The 24,957-nt window shown below is 35.0% G+C and overlaps 1 protein-coding gene across 1 annotated transcript in view; it reads left to right on the top strand.

The window, feature by feature from the left end:
• MAMDC2 (MAM domain containing 2) overlaps positions 1–24,574 on the top strand; it is a 238,542-nt gene extending 213,968 nt beyond the window's left edge. The window contains exons 12-14 of the mRNA XM_074280715.1: positions 21,337–21,596; positions 24,185–24,269; positions 24,413–24,574. Coding sequence (XP_074136816.1) covers positions 21,337–21,596; positions 24,185–24,269; positions 24,413–24,477 — 410 coding nt within the window. The 3' untranslated portion in view covers positions 24,478–24,574. The remainder of the gene's footprint in view (positions 1–21,336; positions 21,597–24,184; positions 24,270–24,412) is intronic.
• The last annotated feature ends 383 nt before the right edge of the window (positions 24,575–24,957 follow it).

The raw sequence follows: 24,957 nt of genomic DNA, 5'->3' as shown, positions 1-24,957 counted from the left end.
CCCTAAATTTATTACTCTTATTTCCTCTGATATAAGAGGATAGGACCCTGGATAGCCAAGAGCTAGCAATAGGAAACTAGGTATACTAGCTCAAAATGTAGAGGTAGTGGCAAGAAAGGGGAAAGGATGGCTAAAGACAAATATTGCCTGTTCTTCATTTTGACTGAGCCAGTCATTCCTTGCCCTCTTGTAGCCAGTTACTCATCTATTTTAGGTTTATTTCTTGTTTTCCCAATTAAATTAGAAGTTCCTTAAAGAAAGAATTTTATCTTTTATTTCCTTGATTACTCTTCTTGTGCAGTAGGCATGAAACACAAAAGGTGGATTGTTAGACTTGGAAGCAAAGAATACTTGATTTCAAATTCTACCTCAGAAACTTACTATAGCTGGGGAATCTTGAGCAAGTCACTTAACCTATTCTGTAAAATGGGCATAATATTAGCATTATTTACCTCAGAGTTGTTGTAAGAGAGAAATCAGATAACATATGTAAAGTGCCTTGTAAAATTTATAATTTTATATAAATGTTGCTATTATTATTAGATAATAATTAGATATTATTAGATATGTACTGCACTTAGTAGGATAGAGAATAGGGCCTAGATATGTGATTTCATTGGAGTAAGGTAGACAGATGAGTGAACTCACCATGCCAATACAGTTCATCAGTATCTTTACTGCAATGTAAGTCTTTAGATCATTGCCTAGCCTTGTTTAGTTAAGAACACAGTTATATTAGTTAAGTTACACAGGATCCAACAATTCTTCCTAATTTTGATTATATTTGTCCCTTGAAGGTAGGGAGAGGCATTTGGCAATAATTACACTTTCCCAAATGGAAACTTAAATAGAAATTAAGTAAAATGCTCAAGAAGAGTTATTCAATTTTAGAGTCAGGGAAGAGCTTATAGCCCAAGTCACCTGTCCTTTACCTTGTTCCCTATTACAAGAAGGAGATTACAACTCTAATGAGTAGCTAGAGAAGGACTGGTAGCATTTTAATTTATAAAAGCACACATATATTACTAAGACTGATATCAACAAACTTGCAAATATTTGTCATCTACAATGGAACTGGTGGTATTCTAAATAAATTGAATAAAACTATCCTTGGGGGGGGGGGTCAGAGCCAAGATGACGGAGAAGGCACACACGACTTTCTGAGCCTCTCTCATACCCTCACTACGAATTATTAAATTGAGCCTCAAAAATAGTGCTTGACTGGTAAAATTCACGAAGATTGGAAGTGCAACAACTTACCAGCTGAAGATAATCTGGAAGATTGCCAGAGAAGGTTTGTCCTGAGTAGTAGGAACAGACCAGCACAAATAGGGATAGAACCAGAGGTTAGCTTATTGAGTAGACCAGGCAGGGGTGGCCTCTGTGGTTAGAAAATTTACAGAGACGACTCTGCCATAGGCTGACTGCTCTGCTTTGGTTGCAAAGCAATAGACCAGCAGAGAAATTAAAGCCAAAGATAGAAGGGTACTCTAAAAAACGCCAGAACCTAACAGGATCTGGCTCTACCCACCCAAAACCGGAAGTGACTCAGCACAGACCACAACACAGCTGAGCAGCAGCATACTGCAGCACAGGGTGACCCTGGGGCAGCCTCTAATCTGCACAGTGGGGGGCTCGGCTTGGGGCAGTAAAAGTTCTGCAGTGCAACTGTACTCCCCAGGGCAGAGACACTTCCAGTGCCCTGCAGGGTGGCTGGGCAACTGCTAATACACACAGTGAGCCTTAGCCTGGAGCAATGACAAATTTGCTGCTCAGCCTCTAGCCCCAAGGCAGTTGCTAATCCCCACAGCAGGGTCCTTCACTGGGCACTTCCACAGCTCAGCTATGATACCCAGATTTCCGGTGGGGAACTTTTCCCAGAGCACTCTCACACCTCACTCTTTTCACAGCCTGTTGGCAGGACAACTACTGTCCATATACCTATCCCTTCTCTACAGAGGAAGCTGGTAACCTCCTTGCCCTGAAGGCAGACCCTAAAAGCTTTAAAAAAAAAAAAAAAAAAAAAAGAGTAAAAAATCAAAAGGACTATCGATAGCTTCTATACAGAAAGAGAGCAAATTTTCAATCCCAAGGAGACTAATAGTAGACAGTCTCCAGACAAAACGATGTAGCCTGCCCCCTATCACACAAGGCTCTCCTAAAAGAAACTATAAAAAATCTTAAAAGAGAGCTAGAAGAAAAATGGGGAAAGGAAAGAGAAGCTATGCAAGAGAATAACAACTTCCTGAAAGGTGAATTGGAAAAGGTAAAGAACTCCCAGGAAAGTAGGATTTGTGAATTGGAAAAAGAAAGTAATTCAGTGAAAAAAAAATAGTGAAATGGAAAAAAAATTCCATAGAGCAAAACAAGTCATTTAAAAGCTCAATTGGACATATACAAAAAGAAGTTTAAAAAGCTAATAAAGAAAATAACTCATTAAAAATCAGAACTGAAAAAAAAAATCAGAACTGAACAAATAGTAATGAATGATTCATTGAGACATCAAGAATCAGTCTAACAAAACCAAAAAACAAAACCAAAAAAATGCAAAATTAGAAAAACCATTAAATATCTACTTGGAAAAACAACAGATTTGGAAAATAGATCTAGAAAAGAAAATCTGAGGATTATTAGACTTCCCAAAAATTATGATGAAAAAAGAACCTAGATACTATTTTACAGGAAATCATTAAAGAGAATTGCCCAGATGTAATAGAATCAGAAGGTAAAATAGGCATTTAAAGAATTCATCAAACACCTTCTGAAAAAGACCCTAAAATAAAAACTCCAAGGAATATTGTGGCCAAATTTCAGAACTATCAGACTAAGGAAAAAATATTACAAGCAGCCAGAAAAAAGCAATTCAAATACTGAGGTGCTACAATAAGGATCACTCAAAATCTTGCTGCTTCCACATTAAAGGATCAAAGGGCCTGGAATATGATGTTCTGAAAGGCAAAAGAACTTGGAATGCAGCCAAGAACCCTATAATATGCTGAGCATTTTCTTCCATGGAATGAAACAGATGAATTCCATTTGTTTCCAAAAAAAAACAACAAACAAACAGATCTAAACAAAAAATCTGATCTCCAACCACAGGACTCAAGAGAAGTAGAAAAAGGTAAAAAGAACTCCTGAGAACTGTATTTCTTTTGGGGATATGCATAAAGAGTACATGTATAATTTGATTTTACTGATATAACATAAAGGGAAGTAGAAATGAAAAGGGCATAGTGTCAGAAAAAGGGAAAAGTGGAGATAAAAAGAGGAAAACTGCATTCCATGAAGAGGCAAAGGAAACCTATCATATCTGAGGGAATTTAGAGAGGGGGAGGAACATTATGTGAATCTTAGTCTCATCAGAGTTGGCTCAACAAGAAAATAATTGACATATTTGTCTTACAGAGAAACTTCTCTCACATCATTAAAAAGTGAGAGAGGAAAAGTGAAAAGGAAAAGAGTAATAAGGGAAAGGTACAAGAAAGGGGAAAGGATTCAAAGGGGGAGAGAGATCCTAAAGATGGAGAGCTGCATGATGCAAGTGGTGCCCATAAGTTTAATACTGGGAAAGTGAAAAAGGTGGGGCAAGAAAAAGAAAAGCATAATCTACGGATAATAAGATGGCAGGAAATACAGAATTAGTAATTTTAACCATAAATGTGAATGGGATGAACTCTCCCATAAAGTGGAAGCGGATAGCAGACTGAATCAAAAGTCAGAACCCTATAATATGCTGTTTACAGGAAACACATTTAAAGCAGGGAGATACATACAGAGTAAAGGTAAAAGGCTGGAGAAGAATCTATTATGCTTCAGGTGAAGTAAAAAAAGCAGGGGTAGCCATCCTTATCTCAGATCAAGCAAAAGCAAAAATTGATCTAATCAAAAGAGATAAGGAAGGAAACTATATCTTCAATACTAAATATATATGCATCAAGTGGTATAGCATCTAACTTCTTAAAGAAGAAGTTAAGAGAGTTGCAAGAAGAAATAGACAGCAAAACTATAATAGTAGGAGATCTCAACCTTGCACACTCAGAATTAGATAAATCAAACCACAAAACAAATAAGAAAGAAATTAAAGAGGTAAATAGAATATTAGAAAAATTAGGTATGCTAGATCTTTGGAGAAAACTGAATGGTGACAGAAAGGAGTATACTTTATTCTCAGCAGTTCATGAAACCTGTACAAAAATTGACTATATATTAGGACATAAAGATCTCAAAATTAAATGCAGAAAGGCAGAAATAGTAAATGCTTTCTTTTCATATCACAATGCAGTAAAAACTACATTCAACAAAAAGTTAGGGGTAAATAGACCAAAAAATAATTGGAAACTATAATCTCATTTTAAGAATGATGGGTGAAACAGTAAATTATAGACAATTAATAATTTCACTCAAGATAATGACAACGATGAGACATCATACCAAAATTTGTGGGATGCAGCCAAAGTGGTAATAAGGGAAAATTTTATATCTTTAAAGGCTTACTTGAATAAAATAGAGAAAGAGAAGATCAATGAATTAGGCTTGCAACTTAAAAAGCTAGAAAAAGACCAAATTAAAAACCCCCACTCATACATTAAACTTGAAACTCTAAAATTAAAAGGAGAAATTAATAATATTGAAAGTAAAAAAGTATTGAATTAATAAATAAAACTAAGAGTTGGTTTTATGAAAAAACAAATAAAATAGATAAACCTTTGGTAAATCTGATTAGAAAAAAGAAAGAGGAAAATCAAATTGTTAGTCTTAAAAATGAAAAGGTAGAACTTTCCACCAATGAAGAGGAAATTAGAGTAATAATAAGGAGTTACTTTGCCCAACTTAAATTTGATAACCTTAGTGAAATGGATGACTACCTCCAAAAATATAGGCTTCCCAGATTAACAAAAGAGGAAGTAAATTGCTTAAATGGTCCCATTTTAGAAAAAGAAATAGAACAAGCTATTCTGGGGATAAACTGGGATCATCCCAATAAGATCAGGAGTGAAACAAGGTTGCCCACTTACTACTTAATATTGTATTAGAAATGCTAGCTTTGGCAATAAGAGTGAAGAAAGAGATTAAAGGAATTAGAGTAGGTAATGAGTAATGATTAAAGGTAATGAGTAGGTAATGATTAAAGGAATTAGAGTAGGTAATGAGAAAACTAAATTATCACTCTTTGCTGATGATATGATGGTACTTACAGAACCCCAGAGATTCTACTAAAAAGCTATTAGAAATAACCTATATCTTTAGCAAAGTTGCAAAATAAAATAAACCCACATAAGTCATTAGCATTCTTATATATCACTAACAAAATCCAACACTTAGAGTAACAAAGAGAAATTCCATTTAAAGTAACTACCAATAGCATAAAATATTTAGGAATCTATTTGCCAAGGGAAAATCAGGAACTATATGTGCAAAACTACAAAACACTTTCCATGCAAATAAAGTCAGATCTAACCAATTGGGAAAATATTAAATGCTCTTGGATAGGATGAGCAAATGTAATAAAAATGTCAATACTCCTTAAACTAATCTATTTAGTGCTATACTAATCAGACTCCCAAAAAACTATTTTAATGACCTAGAAAAAATAACAACAAAGTTCATATGGAAAAACAAAAAGTCAAGAATTTCAAGGGAATTAATGAAAAAAAAAATCAAATGAAGGTGGCCTAGCTATACCAGATCTAATATTATATTACAAAGCAGTGGTCACCAAAACCATTTTGGTATTGGCAAAGAAATAGACTAGTTGATCGGTGGAATAGGTTGGGCTCAAAGGACAAACTAATCAATAACTTTAATAATCTAGTGTTCGACAACCCAAAGACCCCAGCTTTTGGGATAAGAACTCACTGTTTGGCAAAAATTGCTGGGAAAATTGGAAATTAGTATGGCAGAAACTAGGTATTGACCAACACTTAACACCCTACACCAAGATAAGGTCAAAATGGGTTCATTACTTAGCCATAAAGAATGAGATTATAAATAAATTAGAAGAACATAGGATAGTTTACCTCTCAGACCTGTGGAAGAGGAAGGAATTATGACTAAAGAACTAGAGATCATTATTGATCACAAAATAGAAAATTTCACAAAACTAATGCAGACAAGATTAGAAGGGAAGCAATAAACTGGGAAAACATTTTTACAGTCAAAGGTTCTGATAAAGGCCTCATTTCCAAAATATATAGAGAACTGACTCTAATTTCTTAGAAATCAAGCTATTCAGGATATGAACAGACAATTCATAGACAAAGAAATTGAAACTATTTCTAGCCATATGGAAAGATACTCCAAGTCATTATTAATCAGAGAAATATAAATTAAGTCAACTCTGAGATACCACTACACACATGTCAGACAGGGAAAGATAATGCAGAATGTTGGAGGGGATGTGGGAAAACTGGGACACTGATACATTGTTGGTGGAATTATGAATACATCCAACCATTCTGGAGAACGATTTGGAACTATGCTCAAAAAGTTATCAAACTGTGCATACCCTTTGATCCAATAGTGCTACTACTGGGCTTATATCCCAAAGAGATTTTAAAGAAGAGAAAGGGACCTGTATGTACAAGAATGTTTGTGGCAGCCTTCTTTGTAGTGGCCAGAAACTGGAAACTGAGTGGATGCCCATCAATTGGAGAATGGCTAAACAAACTGTGGTATATGAATGTTATGGAATATTATTGTTCTGTAAGAAATGACTAGCAGAATGATTTCAGAAAGGCCTGGAGTTACTCACATGAACTGATGCTGAGTGAAATGAGCAGGATCAGGAGATCATTATATATTTCAAAAACAATACTATATGATGATCAATTCTAATGGACATGGCCCTCTTCAACAATAAGATGAACCAAATCAGTTCCAATAGAGCAGTAATGAATTGAACTAGCTACATCCAGCAAAAGAACTCTGGGACATGACTATGAACCATTACATAGAATTCCCAATCCTTCAATTTTTGTCTGCCTGCATTTTTTATTTCCTTCACAGGCTAATGGTACACTATTTCAAAGTCTAATTCTTTTTGTACAGCAAAATAACTGTATGGACATGTATCCATATATTGTATTTAACTTATATTTTAAAATATTTTAAATGTATTGGTCAACCTGCCATCTGGGGGAGAAGATGGGGGGAAGCAGGGGAAAATTTGGAACAAAAGGTTTTGTAACTGTCAATGTTATAAAATTACCCATGCATATATCTTGTAAATAAAAAACTATAATAATAATTTTAAAAACTCTATTCTTCCTTGCAAGAAGCTTACATTCTCATGGGGGAGACAACAAGGACATATATTGTTAGGATTCTTAACAAGGTGCTAAGTCACTGGAATGGATATAATTATCTAATTTTAGCAGAGTACTTAACAATTCTCTAGTTCAGAGTTCACACTTTTAAAGGAGTTCAAACCTTTAAAGGAGTTTACAATTACGATTACAATTTAGAGACAACAGAAGATTACAATATATGAGACAGATTAAACATAAAGAAAATAAATACAAATAAATATCTGTCCTTTTCTTCTTTCCTTCTCAGTGGGCCTTGGCATAACTGAACCCCATAAAATCTAAATGCCTAATTCTATATTACAACCTATTTTAAACTTTGAACGTTCATTGAAAATACTCAATTGATTTTTGTTTTTATGACTTTAAGAATATCAACTCTGTTTTGTGAATAGGTATTAAAGCAAAGTAATATCCACATCTATGTGTCATCAAAGATAAAACAAATAAAAGAAAACATCAATTCATTTGTGTTTTACTGAACTAGACCATGCCAGCTCACATCCACATGACCCAGAAGTGTTAAAGAAATTATAAGAGTCCATATTACATTTAGGATAAATTTTTAGAAAAGCATGGCACTTGAATCTCTGTGATGTTTTCAAGTACTCACCTGGACTTGTAAAATAGAAAAAGACAGATAAAATGCTCTTAATATATTTGCTCTTTTTTTCTTTTGTCACCAATGGCTCCCTCGATCCTTTGCATTGTAGCTTTCATATTTTAATCTCTACAGGCAGTAGTAGAAAGAACTCTAGGCCTGGATTAAGAAATACTAAAGATCAGATTTGGCCTCTGACACTTACAAACTGTGTGACTCTAGTCAAATCATTTAATCTCTGCCTACTTCAGTTTCCTCAAATGGAGATAGCAATAATGCCTACCTCACAGGTTTATTGTGCAGATCATATGTGACTAGAAATGGCTTTAATTTCTTCATCTGAAAATTGTCTGTTCATTTCCTTTGACCACTTATCAATTGGAGAATGGCTTGTATTTTATAATTTTGAGTTAATTCTTTATATGTTCTCTATATATTTGGCTTTATCAAAACCCTTGGATGTAAAAAAAAAAAAATTCCTTAGCTTTCTTTTTCCCTTTCAATTGTGGCTACATTGATTTTGTTTGTGCAGATCAAATGTATATTTGTAAAGTGTCTAGCATATACGAGGTAAATCTCTGACCCTGCTAAACACATTCTTATTAACTTGGGTTCTTTTGATTCTACTCTGACAACTTCTTTTCTTTCACCTTTGCTAAATCCTTTATTTCATCCTTTCCACCAACTGTGGTAGCAATCAAAGTTCATCTTAAGCTCTATTTGTGTGGTTTCAGTTTTTACCCATATAACTCTCAAATCTTTTCCAGGGTCTTTTGTTTAATTCGGAATTTCTTGAGGCCTGAAATCCCAAAATTTTTTTAACGCAAATATTTCCAAAATTTATTATCCACTTCATCCTCCAAAGGGCATATCCATATTACAGTGATAGAGCGCTAGGCTTGGAGTCAAGAAGACTCATCTTTCTAAGTTCAAATCTGGCCTCAAATACTAGTGGTGTGACCATGAGAAAAATCACTTAAATTTGTTTGCCTCAGTTTCCTCATTTGCAAAATGAGCTAGAGAAATAAATGACAAATCAACCCAAGACTTTTGCTGAGAAAATCCCAAATGGAATTATGGAGATTTGGACCTAACTGAAAAATGACTGGACAACAACAATATCAACTTCCAAAACCTCACCAACTTCACCATCATAATTAATGACATCAGTCATCTTGGTTCCCCAACTTGTCTTTTTTTTTTGTCTCCACCTTTGAGTTGTCTTCCTCATTTAATCTATTAGGAAATGTTGCCATTTTTTTTTCCTGAGACAATTGCCCAGGGTCACACAGCTAAGAAGTGTTAAGTGTCTGAGGCCAGATTTGAACTCAGGTCCTCCTAACTTCAAGGCTAGAGCACCAGCCCATAATTCTTATCAGATTCTTTCCTTTTTATTCCTATGGTCCCCGTTAATATTCTATTTAAGGCCTGGACTACAGCAACTTCCTTACCAAATTTCTTTTCCATGGTCCCCTCTTATTCCTTTGTAGCCTATAACTAATATCCAGAAATTTTTATCAGATGTCATGTTGATACCCTTGTTCTCACATAAGAATAGGATTTAAGAGCTGGAAAGTATATCTGAAGCCTATGCCATAACTGAACAATATAGCCTATAAGTGGTTATTCAGAATTTTTGAAAACCTCCAGGGACAGGAGTTCTCTGTGTGCTAATGCAGTTTATTCCAGTTTCAGACAGCTCCAATTATAAGAAATTTAGATTTAGTCTAAATTTGCCAGAGGCAAAATCTGTTGTGTTGTGTCACTGATATTGGAACAAAAATGAAAAATGGAATTTATTCTGCTATGCATGTCTTTTAAGTGTTCAAGTTTGATTTGTTTTATGTCTGTTTCAAATAGTGATTAAAATGTTCAAAAAACATTTGAGATTATGAGTATTAATACAAATATTTAAAACATTTCTTTTGAAAGTGACCAAATCTTTTCCATGTGATTCACTCCAAAATCTTCCCTTGACAATAGAAAGGTGATACAGAAGGACAGGATTTATACACATATATCTTTTTGTGTATGTTTACCTATATGCTACGTATAGATCATGTTTTTTCTGATATATTACACCACCATGGTCTAGTAGAAAAAGCAAGTACATTTGATATCAGAAAATCTGGGCTCTGCATCCCTGAACTTAAGCTAATCAATTCTTCTCTTTGAGCTAATTTCCCTATGGGTAAAATCAAGGTAATTCTTATATTCCACTTCTCATGAGGCTACAATAACTCCAGAAACTCCTGATTTTGAGCTTCAATATTCTTCTTCAGTTGCATACATGTCCTCATGTCTTGTTATATCCAAGATCACATTTTTTTAACCTGCCAAGCAAATTGTTTAACAATTTACATGTCACTATTCTGTTCTCACCTCTAAGTTCTTATTTGTATTATTCTTCCTATCTCCCCTGTGCCAGACTGTGTCCATCCACTTTTCAGAACCCTGACATGTATCAAGGAATGCATGAGGTATTCCAGAAGGACTAGCACCTCTGGTATTAGGGCTTGCCAACCCCTTTTCAGGGCTGTTCATCCATCCATCTTTGCTATTTACTTGATTCACCCGTGACTCCAAGAATCTATATAGCATGTACACCAGCCATACCCCAGTAAATCATCTTGTGAGATGGGCTACGCTAAGGGGAGGGCCACTGACAAGACTCAAACTTGTTGATGAGTTAGGGAGATGTGTACCACAAGCATGTCAAGACTCTCCCCTACAGAACGTGCAGATGAGAACAATTTGTTCCAGCAGCCATAAAGGTAGCTCAAGCAGGCAAATAAAATGCTTAGATCTTGGTTAGGTATTAAAGACACCAAGGTCATCCACTGAATCCCAGATCATCATCTTGACTTTTGTCTTTGTCACTAAACTTCAATAACTCAGGAAGAGTGAGACTGACAACTTTGTGCAACTCTGGCTCAATTAAATCCAATTCCTGCACAAGTGAAGACAGTTCAATTTTCCAAATAGCAAAAAGTTAATCTTTTAAGTGCCTGAATGCTGAACTCTAACCTCTTAAAAATGAAGTGTTCAATTCTTTGCCATCCTAAATAAATAATAATAATAATAGACTAGGGGTTTGTCTGCAATGTTCTTTCCTTACCCAAAACCCTGAGGGCTTATCAATGCAAATATGATTATTCCTATTGCACAAATGGAAAAATAGGGAAAAGGAGTGACTTGTCCAAGTTCCTGAATATAATTTACTATTTTTCCTTGAGTCAGGATCATTGTTATGATCATCATTTATAATGATATTCTATAAACACAGCAGATAAAACATTGCTCCTTCCTGCTGCCCTTCTAAGTTATATGGTTGTCCCCTGAGTGTGATGCATGAATGGTTCTGGAAGATAATGATGTAGAATTCAAGGAACCATTATCTATGTATAAATACAGATAGATTTGAAAGGCTTAGTACTTTTGGCAATGTAATGATCAATCATGACTCCAGAGGATCAGTGATGAAGCATATTATGTACCTCTAGCCATGCACTTCTATGTAAAAGATTCTAAGTACAGAATTAATAAAACATAACATATACGTATAAACATATGTTTATACATACACATATACATATATGTGTGTGTAAGGAGCTAGATAGGACAATAGATAGAGCACTAGGCCTGGAAACAGGAAGACCTAACTTCAAATCTGGCTTCAGACACTTACTGTGTGACCCTGGGCAAGTCACTTAACACTGTTTGCCTCAGTTTCCTCATTTGTAAAATAAGCTAAAAAAAAGAAATAGCAAACCAAGTATCTTATCAAAAAAAACTATAGTGTTATAAAGAGTTGAATGTGATTGAAACAATGGAATAACAACAACATATATAAGTTATCTATGGGTATTTATGTCCACATATATGCATAACTATATGTGTATTTTTGTATGGAAATAGGTAGGTGGCTCAATGGATAGAGTGCTGAGACTAGAGTCAGGAAGACCTAAGTTCAAATCTGGCCTCAAACACTTACTAGTTGTGTGAGCCTGAACACATCATTTAACCTCTATTTGCCTTAATCCACTGGGGAAGGAAATAGCAAACCCTGCAGTATCCTTGCCCATAAAACCCTATGGACAGTATTAGAGTAAGACAGTCCATGGAGTTCAGAGTCAGACACAAGAACAATTGAACAACAACAATGGGTGTATATGTATATGGTGTATTCATTTTTAAGAGGTTAGAGTTCAGCATTCAGGCACTTAAAACCTAAGTCTCCTTGATTTTGAAGCCAGGCTATACTTCATCACTAGTAAAATGTGTATAATACTGCTCATATTATTTGCTTGTAGTATTTACTTGATGTAGTGTAACAACTGAATTAGATTTTATAGGCAACAAAATTTTGCAAACTTTAGGGTACTACTATGTCATCTATTCATAATATAAAAGTATCAGTTTGTTACTCTATTATCACTGTGGTGAGTATAGGTCCTTTCTCATCTGTAGAAGGAAGTATGCTTATCAGATTTGCAACTAATGACTGTTCTACCAAATCTGCTACTTTTATATCATATATATATATATATATATATATAATATATACATATACATAAAACAGGGAAAAGCTAGGTTTAGGTCTATGATAAATGATTTAAAAGGAACCCAAAAGAATACAGTGAATTATTTATTGGTACTGAAGCAATAAAAAGGTGGAGCATCACCACCACCAGATTTATCACCACCAATAACCTACTCCTCAATATTTTATTTTTCGATAATAAATGCCTTCCTTCATATCTAATTACATTATTACAGATCAGTTGAAATTTATATGATGGTAAGCAGATTCAGCAATTTTCTCTTCTATGACCTGTTCCAATCTGGCAGAATCAGGAAGTTCTCAGTTCAGATGCTTCTTGTTTAATGAGGCAATGAAGAACATTCTTGTTCAGTTCTCAAGATTTTTATTATTCATTGTTGTTCTATTAGTATGTACATGGTGCCATATTTTCAGAATTTTCTATAATCCATTATTTGTTGTAGTGTCCTTGATGTTTATGGGGGTGTTTCATGGCAACCAAAAAATTTATATGATGGTAAGCAGATTCAGCAATTTTCTCTTCTATGACCTGTTCCAATCTGGCAGAATCAGGAAGTTCTCAGTTCAGATGCTTCTTGTTTAATGAGGCAATGAAGAACATTCTTGTTCAGTTCTCAAGATTTTTATTATTCATTGTTGTTCTATTAGTATGTACATGGTGCCATATTTTCAGAATTTTCTATAATCCATTATTTGTTGTAGTGTCCTTGATGTTTATGGGGGTGTTTCATGGCAACCAAAAAAAAAAAAAGTCTTACTGAGAAAGTATCTTAAATATTGCTGAACTGAAATTGTTTTATCTCTTTAGCCTTGGTAATTTAATGATGAATGAACCTTGAAAAATCATATCTATTTGTTGGGATTATTACTAGGTGCTAAGTAGGTTCTTAACAATTCTCTAGCTCAGAGTTCACACCTTTAAAGGAGTTCAAACCTTTAAAGGAGTTTACACCTTTAAAAGAATTTGCTCATTGGTTCTGTAAGGAGTTCCCACAAGCCCATGGAGTACCCACAAGCCCATTCTCTGGGAGGATAATAAGGAGCCAGGATTCAGGAAGGAGGAGTCATTCAAGGTTCTACTCTGGTGCTGGCTAGGGACACTTGGACAAGAGCAGATTCACAAGTCTAAAGGAAAAGCCTATTCATGGACTTCTGGGAGATTCACATCTAGGATTGAATTCTGGGAAACCCAAAATCCCACACTCTTGGAGGCAGAGTCTAATTCATTCCCATGTCTACCTTCATGCTGGCTGGAGGCTTTGGATTCAGAGGGAGCTAAAGACTGACGCTGGCTGGAGACATTCTGACAGGAAAAGATTCAAGACTTTGAAGGTCACAATATAGGATCTGGACTTTAACTCCTGGCTGCATTTTGGGGATTACTTGAACTGAATCTAAAACTAAGGCTGCCTCCCCAGAAGCTCCCCAAGAGATCTCCTTCCAGAGAACGATCACGATTTAGAGACAAAAGAACTTTACATCTATTTCCCTTGCTTCTGGGTAAAGCTACCCTTACTCTATCTCAAGAAGGTAGATGTGCATCTCTCTTTTTTTTAATAGTTTCTAGGAAAGCTTTATTTAGTAGTGCTTCTCAGAAGTCTTCATCGTCTTAAGCAATTATCCTCCAAAATAATAGCACATAAAGTCAGAGGTGTTTTTAATTCCCAGTAATTGTCACTTATTATCTCCATACTGTACTGTCCACAATTTATACATAATTGTCATCTCTGTCTTGCAAGAAGCCTGGACTCTGCCCTTTGCAAGCTAAATTCTGATTAGTGAATTTTCATCTCATTTTATGCTATACCAGATCATCTTGACTCTTTCAAAGGCACTCATGTCCAGTATCTACTTCTTTTATTTCTCTAGAATTTACTGAGATTAAAAATTGCAGTTCTAATTAGTACTAATCATGAATCTCCTGAATTGGCTTCGTTATTTGAATTCACAACAAATATTTCCACTGGGTTTGAGTCAATTACCATATTTTACATAATTATAACTTTGAATAGTCTGAATTCTAATATGTGTGACTGCTTGAGGGGATACAATATTTACAGTAATCAGGATTACATTTTTAAAATGTCTCTTGTACTCTACCCATGTTCTTTCTAACCCTTAAATTCCATGTTCCAATATCCATGGTCATGTGAGCATTCAGTTTGACCCTTCATTGAGTTACAAAGCAGTAGAGATACCTGTCCAAAGTCCCATGGTGATAAGTAGCAGAGGTAGATTTTCATCTCTGGCTTCTGATTGAAAGTCTAATGCTCTTCTAATGCTCTTTTCCACCATGCTCTGCAGCTTCTCTGACAATGAAGTGTTGTTTGAAAATTCCTTAGATGATACACCATCTTCTTCTACCACCAACTCTTTATGTGTTGTCTTTTTCCATTAGAGTCAAAGCACCTTGAGGATAAAAATTGACTGACTTGCTTGCATTTGTATGTGCAACATTTGTTATAGCACCTAATACACAGTAAATGTGTAAATGCTTTTCTTATCTTTATTTATAATTTAAAAAACCATAATGGAGCTGTTGCTAATATCTTAAGAGTGTTAATAAAGTTTTTTAATTTAAAATTTATTTTAAAATTATGAAGTTGGGCAAAGGGTCTTATTATTTAAAAAATGTTTCAGTTGAATTTCAATTTGTTTTGGGGTATATATGTTTTTGTCTTCTAACAAGCTTTGATTTTTTTACAGATATTGTTATCTTAGGCATTATCTAGTACAACCTCCTTCTTTTCATATAATAAAACTGAGGTGCAGAATGGCTTTTCTAAGTGACTTGTATGAGGTCACATAAGTGGTATATGGCAGAGCCAGGACTTAAAAACATATTCTGTGCTGAGTTTTGTGCTCCTTCCAAAGAATCATTCTACTTCATCCTTATATTATTCGATATTCTATAATATCACAGAAGGGAAGTTCGTCTTGACTATTTTGATTTGCACTTGCCTTCAATCTACTGTTGCATCAGATAAGGTCTTCTCCCCCACACATGATTAAGGAATTTTTTAAAAAGCCATTTAATTCCACAGGTATAATCCTAACACTGTTGAGGGCGGTAGCCCTTTGGTAATCCTTGTTTGATCTCCAACTTCTTTTGGGACTTGGACCTTTGATACAAGATGTGGTCAAACTAGTTTGAGCTGGCCAGTGTTTTACAGCCCCCATTCTAATCTGCTCAGATAGACCAAATGGCATCAGGAAATTCCTTTTGGGAAGAGACTTCTGTCTGTCCCCAAAAGATAACAAGAGAATCGATATCTTATTTACATCACTCTCCGGGACCTCCTTACATCACTGCATAAAAGAGAGAACTCAAAAATCTTCTCTTTGCAAAAATGGTCTTGTACCATGCAGCCATTTTGCCCACCGGCTCTCCGGTGTTTCCATTCTAATCAATAAAGACTATGTTTCCATACAGCATTAAGTACCAAATTCCTTTGCTGCCGAACCAGCCCTTGGTTACTTTGGGGAAGGAAGGAGAGAGAGAGAAAGCAACTGACCCATCTCTCTTTAAAACTTCAGTTTACTCCTCCTCATTTACTCCTCATCAACACTATCCTCTAATTATATGGAGAGACAAAAAAAGTATAAAAGATAAAAATTCTGAACCTTTAGTCAGGAAGATCTGGATTCAATCCTCCCTTAGCTATATGACCATGGTGCCAGTTCTAGAGTGATCATGACTGGTCCTCTTGGAGCCTCAGGCAACTATCTAATCTCCTATACTATAGAAATAATGTTAAAATATTTTTGAAGTTCTATGTTAAAATCTTGTCATTTTCTCTTATTATCCCTAAGTTTCTCTAGTAATCCCTATAAACTACCCATAGTGCCAAATGCTACTTAATCACAGAAATATCACTGGGAAGATTTTTAGCTAACTGGAATTAAAGAGCATCTTAAAACAGAGTTAAGAGCATTTTCTGAGGATTATCCTGTGGCTATTCCTCCTAGAGTACATGAACAGCGAATCTAAAGTTTCACTGATTATTAAGAATTCTCCACATTGCCAGAGAGTGACTGTGGATAACTCTTTATTGCTCAGAGGGAACAAAGTCACATGAGGTATTCAGGCTGTGTCCCCAACTCAAGTAGAGGGAGGTCAGGAGGCCACAGGAACAACTGGCACCTAATTCAGAATTCCTAGGATGCTTTGTGCTTTAACATGCCTTACAGATGCTACACAAAGAACAGATGGAACCGTGAAATAATTTTCTCATCCCAAATAGACCTGTTATAGCCCCAGATTTGAGTGTTAAACAAGGACCCTTAGAGGAAAAATAATTTTTTATGTTCATCTCCAGTTAGTAATCCATTCTTCAGACCTGTGTGTGCTGGATCATATGAGCTCCATTGTGATTCACAGCAATCAAATTTCTTGGCTTAGCTCCACAATTTGTATTTGCTGAGGTGTTTGCTGCTTTAATGTGGCAGAGCTTATTAAACACATAAGGCGTTTGTGGACTTTCCAAAATGTATGTCACTGTTATTGGATGTTCACAAAACTCTGAGCTTTTTTACAGGAGAAGTATTTGTAGAAATAAATTTCTTGACATGTAAAGATGAAAAGCACATTTATCTCCCAAAGAAACTAAATTTGAACTGTATATCAAGATAAGTAAATGATGGTAGGATCATAGATTTGGAGACAGAAGAGACTTTTAAGGCCAATAGATGCAACTCTTTCACTATAGATAAGAACCCAAAGTAAAGAGGGATTAAGTCACTTGGCCTGGGTAATAACAATAGTAGATAACAGATGGGATTTAGGCCAAGTTTTCTGATTGCAAATTCAGTGTCCTTTCTGCTAACAGATGTCCCCTAAGAAATATATAAGTCAAAAAGAAGACAGGCAAAAAGGAAAAATAGCAAACGACCCATATTTTACTGTTAATCCTGTAATACAAACAGAAATAAAGGAATAGTTCCAAAACACTGAATGAACCCATGGTAAATTTAGGAGCATAAATGAACAAAATTCCCACAAGATAAATAAGCATGGGGCAGCTAGATGGCACAGTAGATAGAGCACCAGCCCCTTAAGTCAGGAGGACCTGAGTTCAAATTTGATCTCAGACACTTGACACTTCCTAACAAGTCCCAATTGCCTCAGGAGAAAGAAATAAGCATGGATGGTTGCCATTAGCATTATTACAGTCACTAGGAATAATGTCCATGCTGATAACAGACAACTATCATAGATTTAAAACATATAAAGCCATCTAGTACAACCCCCTAACTTTACAGAAGTGGCAAATGAACTTCAGATATATGTTAACTTGACCAAAGTAAAACAGAAGTGGCAGAGCTGAGGTTTGCCTCCAAGTCCCATAATTCCAATCAATCAATATTTTATTTTATTTTATTTTATTATTTTATTTTTAAATTTTTATTTATTTATAATTTTTTTTCACAGCATATATGAATGAGTATTTTTTTATAATATTATCCCTTGTATTCATTTTTCCAAATTATCCCCTCCCTCCCTCTACTCCCTCCCCTTGATGACAGGCAATCCCATACATTGTACATATGTTACAATATAACCTAGATACAATATATGTGTGTAAATACCATTTTCTTGTTGTACATTAAGTATTAGATTCCGAAGGTATAAATAACCTGTGTAGATAGATAGTAGTGCTAACAATTTACATTCACTTCCCAGTGTTCCTTCTCTGGGTGTAGTTGTTTCTGTCCATCATTGATCAACTGGAAGTGAGATGGATCTTCTTTATGTTGAAGATATTCACTTCCATCAGAATACATCTTCATACAACATTGAAGTGTACAGCGATCTTCTGGTTCTATTCATTTCACTCAGCATCAGTTGATGTAAGTCTCTCCAAGCCTCTCTGTATTCCTCCTGCTGGTCATTTCTTATAGAGCAATAATATTCCATAACCTTCAAATACCATAATTTACCCAACCATTCTCCAATTGATGGACATCCATTCATCTTCCAGTTTCTAGCCACTACAAAAAGAGCTGCCACAAACATTTTGGCACATACAGGTCCCTTTCCCCTCCTCAGTACTTCTTTGGGATATAAGCCCAATAGCAGCAATGCTGGATCACAGTTTGAGAACTATTTGGGCATAGTTCCAAATTGCTCTCCAGAATGGCTGGATTCTTTCACAACTCCACCAACAATGTATTAGTGTCCCAGTTTTCCCACATCCCCTCCAACATTCATCATTATTTGTTCCTGTCATCTTAGCCAGTCTGACAGGTGTGTAGTGGTATCTCAGAGTTGTCTTAATTTGCATTTCTCTGATCAGTAGTGATTTGGAACACTCTTTCATATAAGTGGATATAATTTCAATTTCATCATCTGAGAATTGTCTGTTCATATCCTTTGACCTCAATCAATATTTTAAAGCACTTACTGTACTAAGCACTATTCAACTTTCCTTAAAATTACTGGTTTTGATCTATTTTGGTATTGTCTTATGGACAATCCTAATGTGTTCATAATAAAAAAAAGTTCACATTTCTCAGAAGAAATCTACAGAAAATGATTAATTTGAGAGTAACATCCATTCCCCACCAAGGTCACCTTCGCTCTTATAGTCCCCTCCAATTACTGACTCTATAATTACAAAAATAACTTGGTCATAAATTTCAGTACAACTTAAGAGAATTATTTTGAATTCCCCTGTATTCATTACAAACTTAAAACTCTAACATTAAGCTGCATCTTCAGACTATTTCCCAAAACTCACAAACAAAAAGGATAAAGTTTTGATTCACGACTGTATAGCATTTATTCAATCAATGTATGAGTATTTCATTCAATCGCATAATCAGGAATTATTTCACAATTGATCCAAAATAGTTGATTCAAATAGTTATGTAGAGCAAAGTATTAATAAAAATAAGGTTGGACTAAGTAATTTACTTCTTTCACTCCCTCTTTCAGTCAAAACAGAGATATGTAGAAACTTGAGCAAATGCATCAATAGGTAAACCTAAAATATCTCTATCTCAGTCTAAGTAAAAGGCATGGTCAGATAGTAGAGAATTGAAAAACTCAGGATACCTGATATAGGTATCCTGATAGATAGGATCCAAAGGGATCCAAGGTAAGCATCAGGGTTCATTATGAATAGGAACCAAGGTAAGATCAGTGAAGACAGCTAATTGAAGGTTGGTCAACAGCCAAATATAATAGAATAACTTATAAAGCAGGGTCCATGACTGAGAAAGCTCAATGAACAGTTTCTAGGGGAACTCTATTAGTCCAGAAGGAATTCCTTAGACAATTTGTGTCTAATCAATTCTGACTCCTGAGGAGATTTTTTTAAGATTTAAAAATATCAGATATGTTCAAACAGGCCCTGATCTCAGTGGAAGCAGCCATAACCTCTATCCAGAAGCACTTAAGCAGATATGTGGCATAATGGCTAGAGTATTGGATTTGGAGTTTCAATCCTGCTTTGGATTCCTCATCTGCAAAATAGGGATAACAATATCACCTACCTCCAAAGATTGAAGAAAAATAATATTGTAATAAGATAATACACATAAATCACTATATGCTAGCTAACATTATTATTATTATGTCCATGTAGGATACAATGTGAAATTTTTAACTATATTTGGGACTAGATTATGGAATTAGAGTCCTTTGGGGATTGGGTGGATAATTCCTCAAGGCTTTTTTCATTACAATCTTCCTTGAAGGCCCAGTACTCCCATCCCCAACAATTATACCCTGATTAAGGCAGAGGTCCTGATATCTTGACAACTGTCTCACACATCTCAGTTATTGATCATAAGCTGTAAATACAAGGGGAAAGATGGCTTACTTAAGCATTAAACTAGTTCTTATCATACACTGTCATTAAAAAAATGCTGGGTATAATATTAAATCGAAGGATCACAGATTTAGAGCTGGAATTTAGAAATTATTTAGTCTAACTTCCTCATTTTAGAGGTGAGAAACTGAGACCTAGAAAAGTCATGTAATTTATACACAGGTAGTAATTGGTTCATCACATCCTTTGGCCCTGAATGAAGTGCTTTTTCCATTGTTATCACGTTGATTGGATCATTTGTTTCTTCTCAAAAATTCAAAGGACATCATTTTTCAGAAACCACTCCAAAAATTGAATGTCTTAACAGACTTTTCAATTATCCTTCCTCCAGGGAGAGCATTTCCTCTAAGGAGATCTTTTATCTTTTGAGGGCTCCATCCATTATGGAGAGAGAGAGAGAGAGGAGGGGGACAATGAGCTACATTTGGAAAGACATGGGAATTTGATTTGAAACCACAATTTTCCAACCTTAAAACCTTGGACAAATTATTTCACTCCTCTGGGTTTCAGTTTCCTCATATATAAATGAGAAGGTTGGATTACATGATCCGTAAAGCCAGAACTAAATACATAATTCTATGATCTGTATTATTCAGAGTCTTTTCCTAAATAAAGACCCTACAGTCTTCCCTCAGTCTGATTGCCTCTTTACTAATTCAATCTTGAACTAATTCAAAGTGCTGTGTTTCAATTCTTCCTCTTTGTAAATGCAAAGAAGACATTATCCATATTTATATCTGAAGGATAAATTTTATTAGAGAAATAAAGCTGATGTTTTAGTAGCAACATGTATGAAAATATTATAGTATGCTAATTATCCTCCTGAAAATTAAACTCTATCATAGACAATTGAACTTAAAATATAATGAGAGTAAGGTTTCTTAACAGTTATTTTGCATGTATGTGGTATCCTTTTTCATTATTATAATATAGGCATCTATTTCTCTCGGATTGTTGCACAGAATATATGGAGTGGAAGAAGGATATAATTTAATTTATTGTGACTGTATTTGACTTTGTATCTCTCTTTAGGCTACTACATGTACATTGAGGCATCTAATATGGTTTATGGGCAAAAGGCAAAACTGGCATCAACATCTCTAAGAGGAGTCATTGGAAAGCACTGCCTCACATTTTTCTATCACATGTATGGAGCAGGAACTGGATTCTTAAATATTTACTTGAAAAAGGAGGGTTATAGACAAGAATCCCTCTTATGGAGAAGAAGAGGTGAACAGAGTATTACCTGGCTAAGAGGACTGGTTGAATACAGCTATGAAAGGCAGCACCAGGTAAATGAAATAAGCTGAGGCTCAAATTGAGGGGATTTCAAATTCATGTCTCAGATGGTCTTTTTGGATTTTCCTTCTAAAAAAGATTGATTTCTTTTTTGTTCAACATCACAGTTGATTTCATCTGACCATTTCTGAGCAGTATTCTGCCATTGTAGTCCGCTGCTTCTCTATTGAGGGGAAGGGAAATATTGATTGAAAGGTCTCTGATGTTATTTTCTTAAAATTTACTCAGACTTTGGCTTTCTTTTAGTGATCTGTCATTTATATTATAATTATTGTACATATTGTACTGCCTAAGTCATCCTATGGCCATCTATATAGTTGTGATTTTTGAATTTCACATATTTGTCATTTCATCACATTTATATATTACAATTTGTTCTGCCATGCCCCTATTAATGGTAATTCATTTTATTCCTATCTCTTTGCTGTTTCCCCAAATAATGTATTCATATTTAGGTATATGTGGGATTATATTTTCTTTGCTTTTACTTCTTTGGGGAATATGGCCAGCAGCGGGATCTCTGGGTCAAAGAGTATGAATACTTCTGTTACTTTTCTCATATAATTCTAAATTATTTTTCAGAAATGGTTGGACCTGCATATAACTTTACCAATAATATATATTTCTGCAACTAGGGCTTTCTTTTTAATTATAACAACAAATCTCAAGAAAAGCTTCATGATTACTATTAAACAGCTCTATTGTTGTGCCAGAGTTTCTTTTTATTATTCTTCCTCAGTTTCCCTAAAATGTCTTGCCTGTTTCCCTAATTGTTCTACCTCAGTTTCCCTGAATTGTTCTGCCTTAATCCCCCTGGTTGCACCTTCCCTTCCTGACCATTAGGACTGAGATAATTAGGACTGGGATCCCTGATCATTAGCATTCCATAGAGCCATAAGTTTCAGATGAGTTACTGAGAGATATGCTTATATATGTTTAAATTCCAGACTTTCTGTCTTTAGTGACTACCCCCTTCCTCCCAGTTTATCACCCTGTCAGAACCAGATTGATGGTCCTTTCCTGGAAATTCGTGAGTTTCCCAATGCTTGGACTCCACCTCTTGCCTTTGTCTCCCTTGATCTTAGAGCCACATATAAAAATCATTGGAATCTCACATTTGCTTGCTGGATTCTTTGTCCAATTCAGCCCTGGAGGCAGAATGGATTCTGTTCTGCCTCCAGACAACCTCTTCCTCTCAGAAACCCAAATAAAATATTAAAAACTCTCTAATCTCTACCTTGCCTCAGTTTCTCCAGCATTATACTATCAATGGGGATCAGTGTGTCTTTTTATATCCTTGGGAATTTGTTACTAAGGACCTAATGGAAGCCAATATTATAATCTGGTAGGCTGGGTCAATAACTGTGAATTGTAGTATGGCAAAAATAAAGAAACCTAGTCTTGATTGATAAATCAAGTTTTCATTTGAAGGGTTTTAAATGATTAACGATGGTATGAAGGCAGCCTCAAACAGCATTTGTAATAAGAGAAAATCAAATGAAAGCCACTATGAGTTTGCCTTAGTTTCCTCATTTGTAAAATGAGCTGGGAAGAAATGGCAACCCACTCCAGGATCTTTGCCAAGAAAATCCCAAATGGAGTCATAGTTTGCCATGACTGAAAAACAACTAAATAACATATCTTTCTAGAGCTACTCAGACAAAAAAAATTTTTTTTGGGGGGGTCATCTTTGCCAATTTTCAGGCAAACTCACAGTGGCTTTCATTTTTCTCTTATTACAAATGCTGTTTGAGGCCGCCTTCATACTATTGTTAATCATTTAAAACCCTTCAAATGAAAATATGTGATCCTAGAATATTTTAAAATTATTTTTTACCTTTGTTATTATGTATTAAAACTTCTTTGATATATTAATTTCAAGTCATCCTTTTATTAACTTACCAATTTATATTCTTTTGAAATACTTAATTCAAATCATAAACCAATCCAAATGGGAGACAGTTGCTCATTACTGTGTAGATTGCATATCTTTTCTTGAAGGATTTGCTACCATCAGTCTCAGTGAGGTATTAATTGGCTCACCATCTATTGTTTTGGAAGCCTAATTATTAATAAAATAAATCAGTCCTTTCCAACTTCCCTTTTTAGAAGCTGGGAATCAGATTAATTTTGTTGTCAGAATCTTTAAAGCAGTGAAACTTATTCCCCTTTCTTCTGGTGGCTCCAGTTCGAATGTAATAGTGCTCAGCATGACAAATATACTCATACCTACTTAATCAATTATTTTAATTCTACTTGGTTTGTCCATTTACATGTGTATATGTCTTCTTTGTGTATATTATCTCTTTGATATGGTTACTAACTCCAGGCCAGATGACAGCATACCTGCCCATCCTATGTTGACTCTAGACCAGGTCCTCCCATAATTCTACCATCAGGGGTCCAATTAGCTTCCTGCTTGCCTGCCTCTAGATCTTTTGATGTCTTATGGTACATGCACGCTATCCATCCTGTGTTCTACTGAATGCCAGCAACCATATTAAATACATTCCATCAAGTCTTAGTTTTTTCTCTATAAAAAGCCACAATATTCTTAAATCCAGTGTGAATTGTTTTTCAGATTGTTTTTGAAGCTATTCGGGGTGTATCAATAAGAAGCGATATTGCTATTGATGATATTAAATTTCAGGCGGGACCCTGTAGAGGTAAAACTTATTTATTTTTCCTAATTACACAAGCTTGATTGAAAAGGATTTTACAAAGTGATCTCAACCTGGCTTATTAGATGTTTTTCTTTATCAATTTTAAAACAAATTATTATTCACTTCTACTTGTTTTTCTTTTACAGAAATAGAAGATATGACTCAGCAGTCATCAGGATTTTCTGAAGACCTAAATGAAATTGAGTATTAAGAAATATTTTCTGAATTGAATGACATGCCATATCAACTAAACAACTGAAACCTACACAACTTCTCTCCCATCTTGAAAAAAAAAAGTAATTGAATACTGAACAGTTTAGAATATTTCAATGACATATAGAAACAGTTGAATACCTTCCCTCCTCACTTTTGCAAGATTACTGAACTCAGGGCTTTTTAGACTTTTCCTATTTTATTATTATTTTTGGCATGTGACAACTGTTACTGTATGTACAGGCTTTTCTATTTTGCACAGATTTTGTATCTTAATATTTTTGTTTATTTTAAATCATTTTTAAAGTTCACAGATCAAGATAAGAAAAAAGGTACCACAGGGCTGTATGTATTAATTTTGTAGTGATGGGCCCTTAGAAATAGTAACAGGTACATTAAAATATGTAACTTAGCAAGACATAAAGGAGTAGATACTTTCAGGTTGGTCCTGATGTTCCCAGATGAGGCCAGGACCCCA

The sequence above is a fragment of the Sminthopsis crassicaudata genome, chromosome 1 (genome assembly GCF_048593235.1).
Source record: "Sminthopsis crassicaudata isolate SCR6 chromosome 1, ASM4859323v1, whole genome shotgun sequence".
Lineage (NCBI taxonomy): Eukaryota > Metazoa > Chordata > Mammalia > Dasyuromorphia > Dasyuridae > Sminthopsis > Sminthopsis crassicaudata.
This window is presented reverse-complemented; position numbering and strand designations above follow the sequence as displayed.